The following is a 25,221-nucleotide window of genomic DNA, read 5'->3' as shown; positions in this document are numbered from 1 at the left end:
GTCTGATACTCTTTGCTCCGATACTTGAATATCTGACTACGTCCTGCAAAATTCGGCATACAGCTGTTGTCGGTAGACGATTGTTTCTTGACCGAAGTTTGTCACCTTGTAGTAGATGCGCAAAATGTTTTAGCTAATGGACACAGTCCATTTCATGCGCTGCTCGGTCGTCCCGCTTGAGTGAGCGCCGGCTGCACCGAGAGAAAAACATTCTTGACATAAAGAAACTTTATTAATATTTAAGAAAGATCGAGTTGGCATATTGCATAAGAAATATATCTTTGTATGTAAGATATAATTTCCTAAAATATTTCAAATAAATTTTATTATACCCATAGAAATATATCTTAAACCTGATTGAACTATCACTTTCTTGCAAACTGCAAACCCATTTGTCAGAAAGAAATTATATTTGTCATAAGAATATACTTTCTTGGCATTACGAAACTCTCCTTTCTGAGCAATGATATTTCTTAGCAAGGAATATTTGTTATCTTACCATTATTAATTAATGTATATAATGTTAAGAAATATATTTCGCAGATATAATTGTATATTTAGAATTAAGTTACATTTCTTAAAAATAAAGTGATATTACATACGGCGAAATAAATCATTTTGTTAAGGTAAAATTATTCTTTATTAGATAATAAAAAGAGGATATAAAACGTTATATATTAATACATACAAATAATTTCTCCACTTTTAAACCACTGGCTTCTATACAATAATAAAAGGATGGAGAGGCAAATCCAACTTCCTTAATTTTTCCTTCTTTTTGTTAATAGCGCTTTGTATGTCAGCAATTACCTAAAACAAAACCGTTATAGAAAGAGTAAACTTATTTTAATAAAAAAAATTTATAAGGATATTAGTACATACTTATTTTGACAAAAGGAAATACAAAAAAAAAAACAAATACACGGGCCCACATAAAACCTATTAATTTTTTGGTATAAGAACGGTAGGTATCAGTAAAACAGTCTACAATCCAAAAACATTTCTTGGCATTTCAACAAATAATAATCAATCGTATTTACTTCAAACATGGCTTTATTTATCCTACCATCTTTGTTAATTTTGTTCTTTTTGTATATGAAATATTAATTATTTATCTGTATAATATTAAGTCACACAATAGACATTGTTTAGCTAAAACCAGAAGAAAAATACAACTAATGTAAAACATTGAAGCAGACATAATATTGTAATTTTATTTATTTATATAATCTAAAAGAGACAGCAAACCTAATCATTAAGAAATTTTATTACAGGAAAGTATTATTACTTTACATCTTAAGTTTTTTATACCTATTAACTAAATTTCTTAACAGTTAAGATGTTTCTTTTAGACTAAGTAATATTTCTTTGCGACAAATAAAGCACACGCCATGTTTGATATAACGTTGAATTGTAGGATTGTATATAGAAGACGATACATTCAAGAAACGTTATGGTTTATACATAAGTATACACATTTTTATAAAGGAACTTACTTGTATACAGTTCTACCATTTATGGAAGCCCCTAGTTGGTTAATAGCTCTTTTCAATATTGTTCTGAAGCTTTATATTATATTATTCTCTCCGAGGTGGAAGTCGAAACGTCAATAAAATCATTTTTTAAATTAAAGTGTGGCTTATTTCCCAGTAAGAATAAGATCCTTTCTTTCAGAGTTGTCCATCATTATAGATATCTAAAATACATATAAAGATACTATTATGTTTCTTTTAGAAATACATTTTCGGATATGCAACAATATTATTATTTATTACATCTTACCTAAATTAATCAATTTACTTTTATTTAATACATATATGTACCTAACTTTAAACTATCCCTTAGATTTTAAAGAAACCCAACAAATCCATAATCCATCTATGAAAATGAACTAATTACACGCCATCTTGCCAAACACTGAGATTAAACGACAAAAATAGTGAATAATGGTTACTGCGCAATTCTTTTGTGGAAGAAAATCTCTTTGCAAGTAACATTTCGGCATTAATGATAAAGTTTTTATTTAATAACCACAGTTACTACAGAAGGTATTTCTGAAAAATTATTTCTTGTTTAAAATATTTATTTGGTTGCAAGAAAATTCCTTGTTCACAAATATAAAAATGGATTAACTTAACATATTTATATTTCTTATACTGCAAAATATTTGAAGTTTTCAATTTAAGAAACAAAAACTTTAGGATAAGAAAATTAAAATGTAACTATTAATGTATTTCTTAGTATTGAAGAAATTATCTGTAACAAGTTATTGAGTTTTATTTAAAAAAACTCGTTTCTTTATATGTGAAGCGGTATGTTTAAATTAATACGATACGTTAACTTTTAAGAAACATAGCTCAAAGAAATCAGTGTTTTAGGAGAAAAGACATTGTTCTCTTGGTGTGATGTTCCAGCGCAGCACCTTCGGCGGGTGGAGCTCTTGTTGTTGTTTGGCTCGCTTGTGGTTGTTGTGGTTGGGCTGTAGCTGATTGTATGACAGGGCCTGCCTCCTTAACACCCTGCGACCGACGTCGACGTCCCTCATGCTGTCACGTTCAGCGCCGGCTCCAGACGTGCCCTGGCGATCCCCAAACAGCGACCCTAAACATAAACTATTAATCTTTATTCACATGGGTGTGCATTATATACTTACTGTCAGGTGTCAATTTTTGTTCCACGGCAGGTATCCCTGCTACACTCTGGGCATTGGCGCTACGAATTCCCAGAAAGCATCCTCCATTAGCAGGGGGCCGCGCCTGATAGAAGAACTGACAAAAAACTCCCACAGGCTACGGTATCTATTACTACCTTTATTATTATTAGTTCCGAATTGAAAGTATAAATAATATAAACATGAATTACAATTACACGCAATCAATCGTGTTTATACAATCTTGTTTTTTTTATTTGTTTATCTTTGCCGAATCGTAAAATTAAATTAAAAAAATAAACATACATATGTCGGTACAAAATAAGTTGAAAGATTTTTAAAAATAATTTATATCTAAAGTAAGGAATCTCCACCTATGGATAAACAAAAAAGTAAACTAGTTTATAAAGCAAAAACAGAATACAAACCCAGCCAAAAGAATATTATTAAATTTTTGTTAGTGTCTGTGTTTGTGTTAGGCGACATATTTTGGAAGAAGAAAAACAAAATTAATTAAAGAATAGTTTGAGGTAACTACTTCTTTTAATCCTTATTATATATTAAAATAAGTTTAAATAATTTTCTTGTTTATATAAATAAATCATTGCATTGATCTTAGTGACTACTGCACATTTTTTCAAAAACAAATGAGGTATTATAACATCCATAGAGATATTAATTATTTAGCATTCTTATTTGATGGTATTAATTTTAAATAAAAAAAAATTGAAAATATTTAACGACATTCTTTTTATCCGTTTTTGTGAGAGTTTTTTGATAAAACTCTGTATACTAGTCCATTAACTCACGGTTAAATATTGCAAAACCTCCGAATTTTAAAGAACCGCTTAGATTGACATGAACTTGTACATACACGTAGCTAACATGTCAAAGAAAAAAGTGATATTGTGCAGATGTGTCCTTTTGTCCATTAGTAGTTCTAGTCCTTAGACTAGTTCTAAGCAACTTTTGTTCTATAGAGTTTTTTCACTAAGTCAAGACTTTTCGAATTTTTGCGAGTGTTTTTATGTTCATTTTTCAACAAAAACAAACACGTTTCTAGACGATTTTTCGCAAATAACTCAAAAAATAAGTATTTCATCGAAAAATATATTATTGACAACAATACAGCTTATAAAAAAGTAAAAAAAAACGTGTATATTATATGAAGTCTGTAAAATCGAATATTTCAACGTGAAATAACCAAAAAGTGAAGCACTTTTTGGGGAATACTCATCACAACTTTTTTAAAGTGTTTAAAAGAAGCTTATTTTTTTATTTTTAAAAAAGTTTCTAGCATGAAAAGTAAGCAAGTTACACTCAAAATAAAATTTTTTATTTTGGTAAGAAGAATCGTGAACCTTATCCCCTAATTAGCATTTCAAATGAAAAGGTTGCCGCTTCACAAGTCATTTTAATGTGTTGTTTATATTATGATCTGTAAGTTTCATCGGTTCAAAGTGCTTATTATTGAAAGGGCTGTAGTTGAAAAAGCTTGAACGAGTCACTAGTTAACCAATTTTTGTCTTACAGAATCACAAAAATCAAACATATTCAGAAAAGCCAAATCTATATTTTTACTGTTTGAAATTTTTGGTTTTACTAATAATGTTTAATAGTCTAAGAGCTAGTGAACCTTTTGACTAACGGTCGTCCTGTAAGGCTAGAAATTTGTAGAGTGATAATTCATAGCACACCAAAGCTAAAAACCATGACCTGGCAGGCCTCAGCGGTGCACGTGTATCTACCAGGTGAATCGAAAAGTGCAAATTTAGGGGGTAAAATAAACTTTCTCCTGTAAGGTTTAAATTTAAGTATGTGTTTCAGTAAGTCATTTAAAAGAAATGTGTAAAATGACAGGCGATTCTGAAGAGCATAAGACCTTGCCAGGCGAGGGGAAAGATTAGGGGTTTTTCCTAAATTTATTTTTTTTGCATCGAACAAATTTTTTTTAAGTTTTCTGAATCATTCCAAACAGAAAAGGTCTTTGGTGATTTTTCTCTTAAGTTAATAGTTTTTGTTATATAAGCGATTGAAAATTTTGAAAATTGCGAAATCGACCATTTTTAACCCCAAATCGGATATTTATCTAAAAATCTCAAAGTTGCCAAGGTAGGTAGATATTCTTTAAACATTGATTGATGAAATCCCAAAGAGTTTTTTGCAATACAATATCGGAAACCCCTTTGTTTTTTAATTGCTAATCAAGCGGACGCTTCACTGTAGTATAAGTGAGGACGTTTGAGTTGGCATAAATTCATTATCTCGAGAATTGGCAAATTTCAAGAGCAATCTTCAGACAGGTCGATTTTTATTTTAAATTAGGACTTTTTGGCATATATATAATACTAGTGACGTCATCCATCTGAGCGTGATGACGTAATCGATGATTTTTTTAAATGAGAGTAGGGGTTGTGTGATAGCTCATTTGAAAGGTTATTTAATTATCGATTCACTAATATAAACAATAACATAATTATTTATACAGGGTGTACAAAAAAATTTTTTTTATTAAATTAACTTTGATTAAATTTGACAAATAGAAGAAAAAAATTTTTTTGTACACCCTGTATAAATAATTATGTTAATGTTTATATTACTGAATAGAGAATTAAATAACCTTTCAAATGAGCTATCACACAACCCCTACTCTTATTTAAAAAAATAATCGATTACGTCATCACGCCCAGATGGATGACGTCACTAGTATTATATATATACCAAAAAGTCCTAATTCAAAAATAAAAATCGACCTGTCTGAGGATTTCTCTTCAAATTTGCGCATTCTCGAGATAATGAATTTATGCAAGCTCAAACGTCCTCAATTATACTACAGTGTAGCGCCCGCTTGATTAGCAATTAAAAAAACAAAGCGGTTTTCGATATTTTATTGCAAAAAACTCTTCGGGATTTCATCAATCAATGTTTAAGGAATATCTGCGTACCTTGCCAATATTGAAATTTTTAGATAAATGTCCGATTTGGGTTAAAAATGGCCGATTTCGCAATTTTCAAAATTTTCAATCGCTTATATAACAAAAACTATTAACTTAAGAGAAAAATAACTCAGGACCTTTTCTATTTGGAATGATTCAAAAAGCGTAAAAAAAATTTGTTCGATGCAAAAAGAATAATTTTAGGAAAAACCCCTAATCTTTCCCCTCGCCTGGCAAGGTCTTATGCTCTTCAGAATCGCCTGTCATTGTACACATTTCTTCTAAATGACTTACTCAAACACATACTTAAATTTAAACCTTACAGGAGAAAGTTTATTTTACCCCCTAAATTTGCACTTTTCGATTCACCTGGTAGATACACGTGCACCGCTGAGGCCTGCCAGGTCATGGTTTTTAGCTTTGGTGTGCTATGAATTATCACTCTACAAATTTTTAGCCTTACAGGACGACCGTTAGTCAAAAGGTTCACTAGCTCTTAGACTATAAGTTATTTTGAAAAATGGGCATTTTTTTCAGATGTAAAAAAATTCATACTTTAAAACCAAACTTTTTCAAAAATAAGAACTTTAAACCAATGAAATTTACAAATCATATAAACAATGCATAAGTAAAGTAACTTGTGAACGGTAAGGATTAATTTCATTTGGGATGCTAATTAGGAGGTAAGTTTCAAGATTTTTTTTGCAACAAACGGGACCAACGTTATTTTGAGTATAACTTGCTTACTTTTGATTCAAGAAAAGTAAAAAAATATAAATAAAGCTCCTTTTTTACAACACTTTAAAAAAGTTGTGATGAGTTTTCCCCGAAAATTGTTTCATTTTTTAGTTATTTCACGTTGAAATATTCGATTTGGAATTTGACGAATAAAAACTTACTTTTCATTAGCTACAACTCTGCTATTACTGGGTCTCCAGACTTACTATATACATTTTTTTAATTGTGTATATTTTTGCTAAGTACTGAGTTATTTGTGAAAAACCGTCTAAAAACGTGGTTTTTTTGTTGAAAAACGAACGTATCCACTCGCAAATAACTCGAAAAGTATTGACTTAGTGTAAAAACTCTATAGAAAAAAGTTGGTCAGAATTATAGACCTGGATCCCGCGTACCAAAAAAAATTGATTAACAGCAAGCTAAAAATTTGTTAATAGCTTAACGGTGTCTAGTCGGACAAACTTTGATGTATGGTAACACTGGAACAGGGGAAGTTTTAATTGTGGAACAGGTTAAAATTTGGAACTACACACTACGAAAACGTTCCATGTATTTTGTCGGTTAGAACTTCCAATTTATTTGTTACTATTTCATTAAACTCTCATGCAAAAACCAGACTGGTGTTAGTCATAAAGTGGGCATTTTAATGAGTGGAACACGAAGAACATGTCAAATGACAGGAATCATGTCGGTTAGTAATAGCAGTCTGATTTTTGCATGACACTTTAAATGAAAGGGTAACAAATCAATTGGATGTTCTGTCCGACAAAATACATGGGACGTTTTCGTAATCTGACGTTCCAAATTTTTAAACTGTTCCACAATTAAAATTTCCCCTGTTCCAGTGTTCCCGTACATCAAAGTTTGTCCGACTAGACACCGTTAAGCTATTAACAAATTTTCAGCTTGCGATTAATCAACTTTTTGTTGGTGCGCGGGATCCAGGTCTATTAGTCAGGTTATCCACTTCCGGATTTTTTGAACGTATGTTTTTTTTGACCCCCGAGAAGGACACCCCCAAGCACACATCGGCACAATATCATTATTTATCTTTGACATGTTAGCTATGTGCAATGTGCATGCCAAATTTTAGGTCAAAAAATGTTCTTTAAAATTCGGAGCAAAAACCGTGAGTAAATGGAGACTATACTCGACTGCCTTGATATACCGCACAATTTTTATTAGCATTAGATTAAACTGTTTTTGTAGAAGATTGTTATTCTTCTTCTTCTTTTATATAAGCAAATTTGCTTGTTCATTGGCGGGTTGTTGCCTCTTACAGCGGGTTGTGTTCGCCTTTCTACTGATGTGATTGTTCCGTTCTTTTTCATATTTAGTGTCCACTCGTTTATACCCTGTATATTACATTTTGTTCTGATCTCGTCAATGCTTATTCTGTCTCTCAACGTGTTTCCTGTAGTTGTTCTGAATATTCTTATTTCCGCTGTTTCTAGCCTTCTGTGTGTTTTTTCGGCTCTACCGGGTCTTTTTTCTGATCATTATTTCCTGTTTAACACCATTATTGGCCTTATACTGGCCTTATAGATTTTGGTTTCATCTCAGAGTTATGCCTTATAGTATGTCGGTGACGCCTTATAGTATAATTAAGGCATTATGTTAAAATATTTGATCTTTGTACTTCGTTTCCAATCTATCCATAGCTGGACTATGCATCCCCAGATACTTTTTTTCCATTACTTCTTCAGTGCAAACTCAATCGATTGTATTCAATTTGTGAACTAGTCATTGAATTCTATCTTCATTTTGGGTTATTAAAATTGCATTCGCTGCTCTTCTGATAATTTTCTATTTTTTAATTTCCTTAATGCTTCCTTTACTTCTCTCCCCCTCCTAAATGTTTATTGTTTATTTATTAATTTTTCATTATTTTGGTGTTGGTGACCCATCATCGTCACTATTATCAAATAGGAATCAAAAGGTCTTTGTCCATGTTTCCTTCTGAATTTATTTCGTTTTTGTTAGTTCATATATTTTCTTTGTCTTCTGATCATACTCCATATTTCTGGTCACGTGTACTGGTGTACTGATATTCTTCTTTGTGGGTAGATAATGACTCTGTTTTTTAAATGTGCCTCCAATAAGTTGTCACCTCATACAACATTACAAAACTTCATATTTTAAGAAATAAGACATCGAGGAAAATCAAAAGATGTAAAAATATACATTGTCCCTTTAAATAAAACGAAGCTACAAGTAAATTTTAAACGGAAGTAGCAAATGGATGAAAATATTTTCATTAAATAATTCACTCTTCAAAACCCCCTCATTCCCATTTTCATGATTCAGTTACCTTTAGTTGTCGAGATATTTCTAATTTGCCGTTTATCTGCCGCACCATGTATATTCAGTACTGGACTATACTGAATCTACAATCAAGATGCAATAGAAATAAACAAACCAAGACACGTTAAATACTACTAAGAACACTCTCGAATCATAATTTACAATGTATAAACTTTGGAAATCATGATTTGGGATATACAATGTATACAGGGTGTTTCATTAATAATTGTCCATATAGTAACTGGAGAAACCTTAGCACAAAATACGAAGATTTAACCTAAAATACCTAAATAAAATGTGGTTCCTTACTGAGTTACAGGGTGTTTTATCTAAAAATTTAAAAATTATTTTTGCTCAGAATTTTAAAACTATTCGATGTATCCTTTTCATACTTGGCAAAAAGTGCGACTACTACTACTAAACTACACCCTACTAAATTACGATAAACAAACGTTTCTAGCTACTACCAGAGGCGTACGACAGGGGATGGTGAATGGTTGACCCTTCTAAAATTCTACGCCACTGGAGGAATTACTATTTTAGTGCCATTTTTAGATTCACCAATACTTTCTACGTAACTAATATAATCTTCATTGGTAACGATAAAGTCATTAGTTTTCGAGATATTTGAAGTTAAATATGAAACGGCACAGTTATTTTGATTAATTTATGATATGATTCATATAATTTAAATTTAAAAATTATTTGTACCCAGTACTTTAAAACTATTTGGCGTATCCTTATCATACTTGGCAGAAAATGTAGGTACTGTAAACCCTACTAAATTAAGATAAATAAACTTTTCTAGCTACTACCAGAGGCGTACGACAGGGGATAGTGGCTGGTTGACCCTTCCCAAATTCTATGCCACTGACGAAATTGCTATTTTAGTGTAAATTCTTGATTTTGCAATACTTTTTATGTAAATAATATACTCTTCATTCGTAACGATAAAATGATTAGTTTTCGAGATATTTGAAATTAAAAATGAAGCGACACAATACATTAATAAAAATAACCGTGTCGTTTCATTTTTAACTTCAAAGATCTCGAAAACTAATGACTTTATCGTTACGAATGAAGAGTATATTATTTTCATAGAAAGTATTGGAGAATCCAAAAATTGAACTAAAATAGCAATTTCGCCCGTGGCGTAGAATTTGAGAAGTTTCAACCATTCACTTTCCCCCGTCGTACGCCTCTGGTAATAGCCAGAAACGTTTGTTTAACATAATTTAGTAGTATGTACAGTACCTATACTTCCTGCCAAGTATGAAAAGGATACGTCGAATAGTTTTAAAATGCTGAGCAAAAATTTTTTAAATTTTTAGATAAAACACCCTGTAACTCAGTAAGGAACGACATTTTATTTAGATGTTTTAGGTTAAATCTTCGTATTTTGTGCTAAGGTTTCTCCAGTTACTATATGGACAATTATTAATGAAACACCCTGTATACATTGTAAATTATGATTCGGGAGTGCTCCTAGTAGCATTTAACGTGTCTTGGTTTGTTTATTTCTACTGCATCTTGATTGGAAACTTAGTATCGATCACTAAAACTACTGTTACCTTTATTTCATCATTAGTTTTCGTGGTTTTAAATATAGTGCAGTCACTGAAGGTTTTCACCTCCGATTTCGTTGAACCTCCATCGATTTACATGAAAATTGGTGAGTAGTTAGAGTATACCTTAAGACACAAAAGTGACATGGTGCCTATACCTAAATGATTCAAATGTAAGTTTTAACAAAAAAGTTATTATTACCAAAATTGAAGATAATAAAATATCAAATGGATTTCTTACTTGAAAAACCTTTTAGAGTTAATTAAAAGTAAGTTATAGGTGACTGAATGTATATTTTTTTCGGCCTAGAACTCTTCTTCTTCTTCTTCTTCTTCTTCTTCTTCTTCTTCTTCTTCTTCTTTTTCTTCTTCCTCTTCTTCTTCTTCTTCTCCTTCTTTCTCGAAACTCCTTATGCCCCTCAGGGGCGTCGGATGTTTTATGCATCCTCTATCCATATCTTCCATTTCTTGCGGTCCTTTGCTAACTCTTTCATTTGTTGATGTGTTTTCCCTTTTTCCTGTCCAATTTCTATAATCTGATCGATCCATCTCTTCTTTGGCCTCCCTTTCCTTATTTTACCATATCTTTTTGATTCCATCACCTGCTTTGGTAGTCTTCCCTGGTCCATTCTGTTAATGTGTCCATACCATTTTAATTTTCTTTTTTGTATCTTGGTTATTATCGATTCCTGTTTCAGTCTTTGTCTAATATCTTCATTTCTTATTCTGTCCAATTTCGTTTTCCCTGCTATTTTTCTTAGCTGCTTCATGTCCGCTGCGTTTATTGTACTGTCTATTTTTGCATTGTTTACCCATGTCTCACTTGCATATATTAAAGTTGGTACAGAGATTGCGTTGTATACCTTCAGTTTTATTTCTTTATCTATTTCTTCCTTTCCAAATATTGTTTTATTTAGTGCATAGTAGATCTTATTTCCTTTTTTCGATCTGTATGAAATTTCTTGATCTATCTTTCCATTCTCTGATATTATTTCTCCAAGGTATTCAAACGTCGAGACTGTTTCTATTATTTCGTTTTTGCACCTAAATATCGTTTGGTTTATTTCTTCCCTTTTTTTTTGGGTTACTAGCATGGTCTTCGTTTTCTTTACATTTACCCCCATTTTCAAATTTTCTATTTCCTCCACCCAGATATCGATTAATTTTTACATTTTCTCTTTATTGTCTGCTATTATTACTAAGTCATCTGCATATAGTAATCCCTCCATTCTCACTGGTACTAAATTCGTGTACTTTATTTTTGACTGTAATTGCCTTGACCTTCTTTTAGCGCTCTTCATTACTCTATCCATTACTAATATAAACAAAACTGGGCTGAGACTGTCCCCTTGTTTTATTCCTCTCCTTAGGTTTATTATTGGCGATCTGTTTCCGTTTATTTGTACTTTAGCAAGTACGTGAGTAGTTAGAGGATACCTTAAGACACAAAAGTGACATGGTGCCTATACCTAAATGATTCAACTGTAAGTTTTAACAAAAAAGTTATTATTACCAAAACTGAAGATAATAAAATATCAAATGGATTTCTTACTTGAAAAACCTTTTAGAGTTAATTAAGAGTAAGTTATAGGTGATTGAATGTATATTTTTTCGGCTAGAACTCAAATATATGTATTCAAGCTTAAATAACGGGAAAACGATGCATTTTATAAAATAGACTTATGAAACACCTGTCAAAGTACCTACTCAAGAATACCTATCAAGTGAACTCCAGATTAAGTTGATAGCATCAAAGCTAAGCAAGTTATGACGAAAATAATAATTTCAAATTTTTGAATTTTTTCGGAAAAAATGAAAAAAAATACGCTATTTCCAAAAAATTAAAATGTATAGTAGTCCGTATAAGACTTTCTTTTATTTTAGCATAAGTAATAACCTCAAAAACTTTGACCGGTTTAAAAAGCATAATTTTTGAAAACAAAAATATGATTTAAAAAAATCCTATTTTTTCAAATTTGTGTAAATTTCATTTTCTTTTGATTATTTTTTGATGATTTTAACTTCCAATCGTATAGTAAGATATTTGATCACGTTTTTAATTCTGTCCAATCAGATTATAATTATACTGAGAATTATCTACTGTAGAAAATTACCGATAGAATTTTTTTAAGTAGATTGTTTCTGTTTAATGGCAACCAGTTTCCTAGTTTTGACAACTGTCACATTTAAGAAAATATCCATAATATAGGTATTAAAAAATAATCTTACGAATATCACACTACAGTAAGAATAAATAAGAAAATAATGCTTCATTTTTACTCAAATTTGTTGTCATTGGGCAATAGCCACTCGAGCCCTGCGGGCTCTCGTGTCTATTGCCAGACAACAAAATTTTCGAAAAACTGTCGCATTATTTTCAATTTATTCTCACTGTAGTGATATTATACCCGATTATTTTTTTCGCCTGTCAAATTCTGACGTTTTTGCTTTTTCAGCCAATCACCACGCGTCGTTCTAGCCAATCATTGAGTGTAATACTGATAAAACCGCCTCTTCCTTGATAAAACAGTCTCTTCCTTGATAAAACTTAAGGTACCCTAAATTTCACATAATACGTACTTTTATTATTTACGAACGACATTGGAAAATCTCATATTAGTTATAAAAATTGTGTTTTTAATAATTGTTCATTTTCGATTTAAACAGTTTTTTATGTATTAACAATATAATAAATAAATTGGTTCATTTTTAAATCATAAAATAATTTATCTATAACCTACTTAAGACATTGATCCTAGTTGTCTTAAAAATATTCGTATTTACTAATAATACATATTGGTTCACAAAATAATCTTTTCAAATACCACTCGTCCTCTAAATTTTGCTTGATAAATTTTTTCGTTTTCATGCTTAAACTTCTTTATTTAGGGTAAAATCACTCAAACAAACCGAAATGGATAAAATCACTCGTCCTTCGGACTCGTGATTTTATCATTCGGTTTGTTTTCGTAATTTTACCAAATAAAGAAGTTTTCGTGAAAACAAAAAAATGTATCGATAAAATTTAGAGGACTCGTGGTATTACCTTTGATAATAACTCCAAAAGTAATCGATATACGTAAAAAATTATAAAAAACTAAATTTTTATTTTTTCTTTAGCAAATATTTTAGTTTTTTCTTCGGATAAAAAATAACCGAGAGAGAAACATTTAAAACATAAATTTTACTGCGAGCACCATGTAACCGGGGCCGGTTAACCTTTTATCTTAAAACAATAAGGGATATATAAGATAAGGCCGTCCGCACATGGAGCGACGCTCGAAGTAATCGACTCGATTCCAATCGCGTAGATCTCTCCCCGTCACTTAAGTTCCTTCGTTGTGGCATTGAGTTCCGTACACGGAGCGTTTAGAATTGCAAATCTCCTCGTCTTGTACGACTTTCGTTCCGTGCGATCTGAAGCGAACGAGAAAGTTCGTGTGAGATGCACGTTTAGTCATTATTTTATTTGTTTGCTTCGTTTTCGTTGGTTTTTGCCCTAAATTAAATTTTAGTCTTTTTAAAGATCGGTGAATGTTATGTTCGTTGATTGTAGTACTATTAGCTTTGTGGAAATATATTGTTTATAATGTAAAATTCTGAAAACATTGAACTTCTGTTTCTAGGTGTTTATTATAAAATTCGTTGAGGAAGTAGAAAAATACCCTCAACTGTATAATGCAACTGTATAAAAATTTAATAATACCGTAATTAGTCCTGTCGCCAGGGGGGGTACAACGGCCTCGTTAATTCAGATGGACTTACTCAAGTTTTTTTTATGTATTTTGACCCGTAGAACACGAATTTTTTGGGTAACAGTTGATCCGGATGTCGATAAGATTGTTATAGACCAAGAACTTGAGGAATCAAAAAACAGCGATTTTTGGCAAAACAAAACAATATTTTGTATTTTTTGGGCCATTTTAAGTAAAAAATATTTCTACAAGTTTTTTCGTAGGATGCACAGTTTTCGAGATAAACGCGGTTGAACTTTCAAAAAATCGAAAAATTGCAATTTTTGAACCCGAATAACTTTTGATTAAAAAATAAAATAGCAAGTCTGCTTACCGCATTTGAAAGTTTAAGTCAAATTATATCGGTTTTGATTATTTGCATTGGTAAAAATTTATTTTTTTATTGTTTAACAAAGCTATAAATACGTAGGGTTTCCCGTGCTTTTACATGCGTTTTAACGCATGTAACGTAGAAATAGTCTTGATTGCACTAGTACCTATTCTACCTACTCGTTCGATTTTAAATGAGAAATCATAGAAACATCACTCACGCACTAGTTGTTTGTAGCTTTGTTTAACAATAACACAATAAATTTTTAGCACTGCAAATAATCAAAACCGACATAATTTGACTTGAACTTTCAAAGGCGCTAAGCAGAATTGCTATTTTACTTTTTAATCAAAAGTTATTCGGGTTTAAAAATTGCAGTTTTTCGATTTTTTGAAAGTTCAACCGCGTTTATCTCGAAAACTGTGCATCCTACTAAAAAACTTGTAGAAATATTTTTTGCTTAAAATGACCCAAAAAATACAAAATATTGTTTTGTTTTGCCAAAAATCGCTGTTATTTGATTCCTCAAGTTCTTGGTCTATAACAATCTTATCGACATCCGGATCAACTGTTACCCAAAAAATTCGTGTTCTACGGGTCAAAATACATAAAAAAAAACTTGGGTAAGTCCATCTGAATTAACGAGGCCGTTGTACCCCCCCTGGCGACAGGACTAAATCTTCACAGATCGAAATAGTCGTTTGGGTTACTCTATAAAAAATGCGTTAATTTATAAAAACAGAATCGACTAGTGTGCGGAGGGCAATCGCGTGTGACGCAGGGTTCGTACAAGTCGAGCAAGACGCGCTAACTTCGAGACGTGTCTTCGATCGACCCATGTGCGGACGGTCTAAGTTTTAAGTTTAAAAAATTATTTTATAGCGCTTGAAACTACCTTTTAAACTGTGTTTAGATAAACCTGATATCATAAAAATTAATAGGGTTATTCTAAAAAAAACATTTTTTCTGAAACATTTTTGGAGTATAAATTTTTGCTATCATCTTCTTCGAGAGCTCATTTGATAGATATATCTGAGGGGGATGGAACATCTCGGCTTTGCCGTTTCGGCGTCGCCGTTTGGGCGTCTGGCCAAGTTGACGTCAGCCGTTTCGGCGTCGACCATTTCGGCGTCGGAATTAATTAGTGACGTTACAGCTTACTTATATTAGTTCAATAATTAAAAAGTTAACTCTAGACTTTATGTTCCTACGGTTACTGATGTTGCCATGATCACTTTAAAACACGCGCGTTTTAGTATAATTTGTGCACACTAGAGCGTTGTTAAATAAATAAAATATATGTACCTAGTGCCACTATAAAAAATATTTTATTTGTAAATACAGTATTACATGTATTATATTATGTGTTTATATCCATCCTCCAAAAGGCGAATAATAATTGCAAGTACTTATCTATCGAAGTACTTATCTAATAAACGTCTGTCTCAAAAAACTCGTATAAGGCTGTATAGAACATTGGTAGTTCCCGTTCTCACATATGGATCAGAGGCATGGACGCTAACTAAAACAGATGAATCCGCTCTATCGATTTTTGAAAGAAAGGTGCTACGCAAGATATTCAGAGCGGTCTGTGAGAACGGAATATGGAGGCGTAGTTATAACTTTGAACTGCAGAATATTTACAAGCATACGTTTGGTGGAAAAGATAGTATCACTGTTATTAAGCGAAACCGCCTGCAGTGGGCAGGACATGTAGCCCGGGCCCCTGAATCGAACATGATAAAAAAATCTAACAGCTTAACCCGTGGGAATGAGAAGACGGGGTAGACCAAATTTGAGGTGGATGGACGGGGTAACACAAGATGCCGAGAAGATCGGAGTCGACAACTGGAAAATGCAAGCAAGGGACAGAACAGAATGGCGTAGAAAGCTTGAGAAGGTCGAAGCCCTCTAAGGACTGTAGCCTGCTGTAGCACCAAGATGAATCCAACCTCAAAAAATTATTCAACAATTAAAATAAAGTATTTACGTGTTGTAATTATGTGGTAGTCCTCTCAGAAATTCTATTTATAAAGGTACCTTTAATAATCCAACCAAACAGATAAATAATACTTAACATTTTTACTAACGTATTTTAAAGTGTACCTGGCAACATCAGTAACCTTAGAAACGTAAAGTCTAGAGCTAATTTTTTAATTAAGTAACCTGTAACGTCACCGATTAATTCCGAAGCAGAAATGCCCCACGCCGAAACGGCTGACGTCAACTTGGCTGGACGCCCAAACGGCGCCGCGCCGGAATGGTCACGCCGAAACGGCGATGCCGAGATATTTTAGATCCATTTCTAAGTACTTTAACAAGTGTTTAGTAAGTATATGTCATAAATTGCATCGATTTCCCGTTATTTAATTGAATTACCTATAACTCACTTTGAATTAATAGTAAAAGGTTTTTCTAGTAAGAAATTTATTTAATTTATTATTGCCTTCAATTTTGATAACATTAACTTATTTGTAAAAAGTTATGGATTTTGAGTTATTTACGAAAAGCCGCTTTAAATGATACATTTTTTCACGAAAAATTAAATTCTTTGATCTTTAGTAACTCAAAATATATTTATTTATTTTAATAACAAAATATACCAATTTTTTCTTAGAATTTGTCCCTCTATTGATTTGTGGGGTTATTTTTAATAAAATAATGTTCAGTCCCGAGAAGGGGTGGCATCCACCCCTAGAGTAAAAGCGCAAGTTGGCACCATGTCACTTTTGTTCCTTAAGGTATCCTCTAGCGACTCACCAATTTTCATGAAAATCGATTAAGGTTCAACGAAATAGGAGGTAATAGCTCTTACCCACTTGCAGTGACTGCACTAATACTTCTAAAAATATTTTAGTATTTTAAAACACTATGACTGAAGATAAAAAAACTATTCCAACAACAACAAAATCAATAAACCAAAATACAACTCTGATAGACGATGACAAAAACACCTTTTTGCATTATTCCGCTGCAAGGGGGATAGATGAAGACTTCAAGAAAGGGATAAAATATGAAGAACTAAATTTGGAAAATTTCTTGGGTTGGACACCCCTGATGATGGCTTGTAGAAATAAACACGTCGAGACAGTTAAAGTTATATTAGATCTTGGTGGAGATGCTACGAAAAAGAATAATTTTGGTAAGTGGTCCATATTTAGTATTTAGTACTATTTTGATATGTCAAGATTGACTTACAATAATTTATACTTAGTAGAAGTTAAGATATGATTTTTTGAAATTGCCAACTTTTGACCTGATTTCGCCCTCAAAATCGCTTATAACTCGAAGAAGGTGATATTTTTTCAAAAATTTCTTCTTTTCCCGCAGCACAACAACCCGGGGTGGATCTTAGCGACTACACAACTCGCTTCCATCTCGAAGGGTCGTTCATCATAATTGGGTCAGGCCCAGTGGCGTAGCGTGAGTGTCGGGCGCCTGAGGCGGAAGACAATTTTGCCGCCCTCTTATTTAGGTAGTTTAATTTATTGTATACTATACATTACATATATATATATATATATATATATATATATATATATATATATATGAAAGAACGGCGATTGCATTCTATTACACTTCGACCACCACCGGTATTCTACACGACGTGTTTCGCAGGTTATGTCAACCGCTCGTCAGGAACACCTAGGTGAAGTGGTCGAAGAGGAATAAAATGCATGGGGCCTTCCTGGTAATAATAAAATACCAGACTTCAGTACACTAGGTACGACATCTATATGAAATAAACGAAAGGATTTCTCTGGTGTACAGAAGAAATCCTTTCCTAGACCTTTATTAACCAGGAAGCTTTGCGATAATCTGTTTCCAGTTTTTATTTGTGATGTTGACCCTTCATACAAATTTCTTAAGGCTTTTATTAAGGTGAAACTAATATTCGTCTGTCGTAACACGTTCCAGAATTTGTTTACAGGAACTGTATCGTACGCCTTCTGCAAGTCAATAAACATGAGGTGGGTTTCTTGATTTGTGCTTAATTTTTTTTCTATTAGTTGTTTGAGGCAGAAGATATTATCAGTACAGCTTCTTCCTGTTCGAAAACCGGATTGTCCTTCTTCCTCTTGGTCTATACTTGGTCTTATACTATACATTACATACATTAATTATAGAGAACTTTTCGGCGAGAACAGTCATCATTATTTTGCATTTTACATGTTGGATTTTAAATAAAAAAGTTTATCTAAGTTTTACAATCACGTTTATTAATACAAAAATTCTTTTACTTTAACCAATTAGATACATTAATATAACTTAGGTACCTATCACTTAAGATTAGGTAGGTATACCTTGACGATCGACAAAATTAAATAAAATCAATTTTTAATTGGAACTAGAACGCTACTATAATGTTATATTTTTATCTTTATTGAAAAGTAATATGAGTATTTGTTAGAATTAAAACAAAACTTCCATCTTCAATTAAAAATTTATACGTCTACTTCTTTTATTAAGAGCAAAGTCTGTTATTGCACCGTGAATATATATCGCATCACACACCTCTTGCTTAATAGACAAAATAGCCAAATTAGTTAGTCTTGCAATACTCATTGTCGATCTTAAATAATTTTTAATCAGTTCCAATTTTGAAAAACTCCTCTCACAGCTGGCATTGGTTATAGCAACTGTGAACAATATTCGGAATATTAATAAAATATTTGGCAGAGTATCTTGGAGCTTGGAATTAACAATAAATTTAAATAATTCAAGTGAGTCTGCATTAATCAATTTCGTTGCCTGTAGCAGCAACAGCAACGAAAGTCCACAGTCGAAATTTTTATAGCTTGAAACCCTGCTCTTCAATTTCGTCAGATGCGTAGTCTACATATCTGCATTCAGTATTGTCTGGATCTAATAATATAGCCGTCTAGCCGGCGTTAGATAAACAAACTTAACCGTTAAATTCTGTAGCTGTTGAGAACGCTCACGAATTTCTAGAATAACTCTATCTAACGAAGAAAACAGTTTTCGTCTCAACTCATTTTCACAAGACAAGTTAGTACCTCTAGTTCCGTCATCGAAAATATGCTTTCTTGTTATGCGCCTCCGAGGTTTTATGGAAATTCCAAGTTCTTCACTCATATTTTTGCATAACCTACAGCGCCATTTGCCCATTCCTTTCTTTTCTCTGTCAATATCATCTACAAAGCCTTTTCTTTCTGAGCGCACAATCTTATGTCAAGTCCCTTTGTTTGTAAAAAGTGACGACAATGGCTTTATGATGCCATGTCACATTTACGGCATCACCTCTTGCACTCCACCGGGTGTCTTGAATCCTTCTTATGCCTGTAGCTGCTAATATCAGAACTTCCCCAACGATGTGTCGGAAAAAAAAGAATAGCAACGTTCTAAAGTGCCGAAAAAAGTTGTGCTGATTATTAGTCATAAACGGAGAATTCCCATAAGTTAGTATAGACGTTGTTGCCAGTCGCTACAAAATATCATTCAAAGAAAAGAAATTCCCCGAATTCGTCACAAAATAAGTAATGAAAAATTCCGTGCTCCTTTCAATCGGTTCGAATTTGTAGTTGGGATAAAAATATAAAATTGTTCAAATATTTACAAAATATTTTTATTATTTATTGTTAAATTTTGCCGCCCCCTAAAAAGTGCCGCCCTTGCCGCCCCCACTACGCTACGCCACTGGTCAGGCCCCATCGTTCTTAAATTGACCATATGTTATCTTTCCATAGCATTCGTGGACGTCCTAAGAGCCTTCTTCCTGTCGTAGCTTAATCCCAGATTAGCTTGGCAAAGCGGTTATTAAAGAGTCTATGGATATGACCTGCCTAGTGTTGGAAAATTCTCGAGAATGAAAAATCGGAGAATATTCTCCAGAAAATTCTCGATATGGAGAATTTTCCGAGAATGAACCCCATGACGCACTTAAGAATACTGTTGAAGATGAAAAATAGGGTTTTAAAAATCATGATCTTATATACAAAATTATGAGACGAAAAAAACAGTGTTCTTTGTATATAAAAAATACAAAAACAACAGAAAACACAAAATTTCTTTGATAAAAAATGAAATTTTCTTCTTAACAGCCAATAATCGATGTGGTACATCAAAAAAAACTGGTACAACTCTTATAACCGAAAATCGTGTTTTTCAAGTTGTGTAAGTTGATCTTGTCACAAGTGTCATTCCAATTTCTAGTGCAACGTTGCCAGTTCAAAGAAAATATTATATCAAACTAGGTAAAAACGGGGCTGTGCGCTGTGCGACAGACCGCATTTTTTAATATGTATATGTACTAAAAACTAAAACAATTGTAATTCGTGTTTTATTATAATTTATGAAAATATTTCAATTAAAAAATAATGATAGATAATAAATCTTGACATGACTTTAAATTATTATGTTTAATGCCAAATCGAGAGGTGTGATTGGTTTCTCGTAAATTGTAGGACAAACCTGCATTAAGTTGTGCAGAATAAATAAAACACACTGGAAAAATAAAAAATTAAATTTAAAATTAATACAAAATGAATAACTTTTACAGTGAACAAGTGTGTAATTTAAATATATGTATTACAATTCGAAATATACTTTTAAACGTTACATTTTAAACGTTATTTTTTGTATTTAGATTTAGTGCAATTCCGTTATCTGTGATGGCAACAACGAAGTGATTCACGAACAATAATTGTCAGTCTGAACACAGGTTTACATTGGGAAAAAAAAGTGTACCAGTTTTATATGACGCGAAGTGTATGATAAAAGATGAGACCTCAGATTCAGAATCTATTTCTATCATTAGCTCATCCTAGTCATGTACAATCTGCATTTCAATGTATGTACTAATGAGTTGTGGGATTTTGTTTTTCACGAGTGGCCAGCTCAGTCATGGATTGGTCTACGTCTAACAATTTTAAATTGTGAGCAATAAAAGTTACCTTACGAGCCCGTTCAGCAGTGAGCCGGTTTCTTTTCGAGTGGATAAAAAACCATAAGTACTGAAACTTCTTTCACTCACTGCACTGGATGAAGGCATGCTTAATATATCAACTACTATTTTAGTTAATTTTGATCCGAAACATGTACTTTCACCATGATTAAGTCTAGTTTTTCAATTGATTTTACAACGTATGGTTTTCCAAAAAATTCCTTCTTTTTAGCGATAAAGTGCCAAATCTGCCATTATTTCAGCCGACTCATCACCATATTTTAAAGTGGCTAAATTATCTACAAACTCGGTCCTCAACTTGTTCTTCTCTGCTTAAATGAACACCATTCTAAATATTTGCACGTTAATATTGCACCAAAACAATAAATATTGACACTGTAAACACCCTTACTAGTGGTTCATGGGATTGGCAAAAACAATATACCTACATAAGTACCTACATATTTTTTAAGTTATAGTAATTTGACCCGTATCTAGTTTTATTTTTGTTTCGGTTTTTGAAAATATAGAAAATTTTTGAGAATATTCTCGAGCGAATTTTCTGGCCGAGAATATTCTCTTCTAACATCACTAGACCTGCCCATCCTAGAAGTTGGGATTTAATCTCTTGGACCACGTCGCTAGCACTATACATCTGTTTGACGTCGGCATTTGTTCTCGTTCGGTATTGGTTAGTATTCGGGTCACGAGATGGTCCAAAGATTCTTCTGAGGATTTTTCTTTCCGTTGCCTTTGTCAACGTCTACGTCTCATACCCATAGGTACATGAGCATCAGTCTAATCACTGTCTTATATACTCTTATTTTTTATGTTCGTGTTAGGCTCTTAGATTCAAGAGTGTTATGGAGGCTATACACCCATCTGTTTGCTGCCTGGATTCTCCCTTTTATCTCTTTCGAGATATCGTTATCTTAGTGGAATCACTGAAGGTTTTCACCTCCGATTTCGTTGAACCTTGATCGATTTTCATGAAAATTGGTGAGTAGTTAGAAGATACTTCAAGGAACAAAGGTGACATGATGCCAACTTGCGCTTTTACCCTGGGGGTGGATGCCACCCCTTCTCGCGGGTGAAATTTTTTTTTTTTAATAATACCAGAAATCGATAGAGAGGCAACTTCTAAGCAAAATTTGTTATATAAAGTTATTAACATAAATCAATACTTTTTGAGTTATTAAATATCAAAGAGTTAATTTTTCTTCAAAAAAATGCATGTTTTAAAGCTGTTTTTCTCGTATTACCCAAAAACTATAACCTTTTGTAAAAAAAGTATTATTACCAAAATTAAAGATAATAAAAAATTTAATACACTCCCCACTTAAAGAACTAAACTAATGTTATTTCAAAGTGAGTTATGGGTAATTTAATCTATATTTTTTTCGACGAGTACTCAAATCTAAGTATTTAAGCTTAAATAACCGGGAAAACGATGCATTTTATGACATATACTTACTAAACACTTGTTAAACTACTCAGAAATGGATCTGAAACACTTTTACGGTGCATTTTATATGCGATGCATTTTATATAATATACTTGTTAAACACTTGTCAAAGTACTTCGGAATACCTATCAAATGAGCTCCAGTAGAAGTTAATAGCATCAAAATTAAGCAAGTTATTATGAAAATAAGCGAACCCCTTCGATTTTTAAGGAAAAAGTGAAAAATAAAACAAACGCCATTTCCACAAAAAGTTAAAATTTGTAGTAATCCTCACAAGAATTTCTTTAGGTTAACATAGTTAATGATTTTAACAATTTTGACCGGTTTAGAATGCATGTTTTTGAAAAAAAAGATATAATTTAAAAAAATCAGAATTTTTAAAATTTTCGTAATTTTCATTTTTGATAATAACTCCAAAAATACTCAATATACGTAAAAAATCATATATAACTAAATTTTATTTTTTTCTGTTCCAAATACTTTATCCATTTTACTATTTCCGTAGAGTAAAAAATAACCGAGATAGAAACGTTTAATATTTCAATTTTGCTGCGAGAACCATGTAACCAGGGCCATTTAACCTTTTATTTTTAAAAAAGTAAGAGGTTTAAAATACTAATTTTGACGTTTTTTAATAGCTCTTGAAATCATCTTTTAACTAGTTTTTAGGCAGACGAAGTTATTTACAAAAAAAACAATAACATTTTTTGGAAAATTTTTTAAAATATACATTTTGAAACATTTTTGGTGCATAAATTTTAATGCTATCAACTTGTTCGAGGGCTTATTTGATAGATATTTCTATGAACTTTGACAAATGTTTAATAAGTTTATGTTATAAAATGCGCCATTTTCCCGGTATTTAAGCTTGAATACTTAGATTTGGGTACTGGACGAAAAAAATATACATTCAATTACCTATAACTTCCTTTTAGTTAACGCTAAAAGGTTTTTCTAGTAAGGAGTTTATTTGATTTTTTATTAGCCTTAATTTTGATAATAATAACTTTTTTGCGAAAACTTATAGTTTTTGAGTTATTTATGAAAAATCGGTTAAAAACATACATTTTTCTCACGAAAAATTAAAATTTTTGATCTTTAATAACTCAAAAAGTTTTGATTTACTTTAATAAATTTATATAACAAATTTTGCTTATAATTTGTTCCTCTATCGAATTGTGGGGTTATTTTTAATAAAATAATTTTCACTCCGAGGAGGGGTGGCATCCACCCCCAGGTTAAAAGCGCCAGTTAACACCATGTCACCTTTGTTCCTTGAGATATCCTCTAACCACTCACCAATTTTCATGCAAATCGATGGAGGTTCAACTAAATCGGAGGTAATAGCTCATATCCACCTTCAGTGACTTCGCTATCTGTGGTGATTGTCGCTCCGAAATATTTAAAACTTTTTACTCTTTCAAAGTTATGTGGGTCATTTTGCCTAAACCATCTCGTCTCTTTTGTCTGCAATTACACATTTGCTTTCCTCTTCATTCGCCCTTAGACCAGTTTTTTGCCTCTACCTCTAATTTATTGAAAGTCTCCTTCACGTTGGTGACCGTGTTCCCCCACCATGTCAATGCCATTTAGGCATTTACTGTCAGTAGTTTGTTATAATTTGTGCTGTTCTTACTACAGACTTTCTCCAGGATTATATCAAAAAGGAAAGGAGAATGTTTTTTCTTTTAATTTGGTATTACGGCAATAAAAACAAGCAATAATTATGAATAAAATTAAATATTTTAGGTGTTTCTGTACTCCTGATTAGCGTTGCCGGAGGAAATCTGGATATAGTTACCATGATTTTGGAAAATTTGCTTTCTGGAGGAATATCTAAGAGAATTATGCAAAATATGTTTTCTCCATTATCAATGGCAATATTGTTCCGAAATCGTAACATATTCGAATATTTGGTACAACAAAATTTTGATCTTAACATGTCTACACCATTGACAGGTTCGTATGTGTATACAGACTGTATAGATTTAAATTAGATATACACGCTTTATAATGGCAACACTGCGAGCTAGACGTAAACATTAGCAACTGTATTATGGTTGTATTAGTTGCCACAGTCGAGCATCAATTTCAACAGTAAACTAGAGATGACAATTTCGTTTAGTTATTGAATATTCTTGGACAATTTTTACTTGCATAATCGCTTAAATTATTCATTAATTTAATTAATAGGATTTTATTTTTTCAATAAGTATGTATTTACTGATTGCAATAATTCATATTATACTATACAATAAAAACTAATAATCGAGAAAAGAGACAAATTGATAGTGATTTTAATAACATACTGTTTAGTCCTGTCGCCAGGGGGGGGTACAACGGCCTCCTTAATTCAGATGGACTTACCCAAGTTTTTTTTATGTATTTTGACCCGTATAACACGAATTTTTTGGGTAACAGTTGATCCGGATGTCGATAAGTTTGTTATAAACAAAGAACTTGAGGAATTACATACCAGCGATTTTTCGCAAAACAAAACATTTGTTTGTATTTTTTGGGTGATTCTCAGCAAAAAATGGTCTTACAAGTTGTTTCGTAGGATGCATAGTTTTAGAGTTAAACGCGGTTGAACT

At 32.2% G+C, this 25,221-nt stretch overlaps 1 protein-coding gene across 1 annotated transcript in view; it reads left to right on the top strand.

Moving 5' to 3' along the window:
- Nucleotides 1–3,106: 3,106 nt before the first annotated feature.
- Nucleotides 3,107–25,221, top strand: part of LOC114328600 (uncharacterized) — a 32,253-nt gene continuing 10,138 nt past the window's right edge. The window contains exons 1-3 of the mRNA XM_028277490.2: nt 3,107–3,180; nt 17,116–17,400; nt 24,377–24,586. Coding sequence (XP_028133291.1) covers nt 17,130–17,400; nt 24,377–24,586 — 481 coding nt within the window. The 5' untranslated portion in view covers nt 3,107–3,180; nt 17,116–17,129. The remainder of the gene's footprint in view (nt 3,181–17,115; nt 17,401–24,376; nt 24,587–25,221) is intronic.

Source organism: Diabrotica virgifera, chromosome 1 (genome assembly GCF_917563875.1).
Source record: "Diabrotica virgifera virgifera chromosome 1, PGI_DIABVI_V3a".
Lineage (NCBI taxonomy): Eukaryota > Metazoa > Arthropoda > Insecta > Coleoptera > Chrysomelidae > Diabrotica > Diabrotica virgifera.
This window is presented reverse-complemented; position numbering and strand designations above follow the sequence as displayed.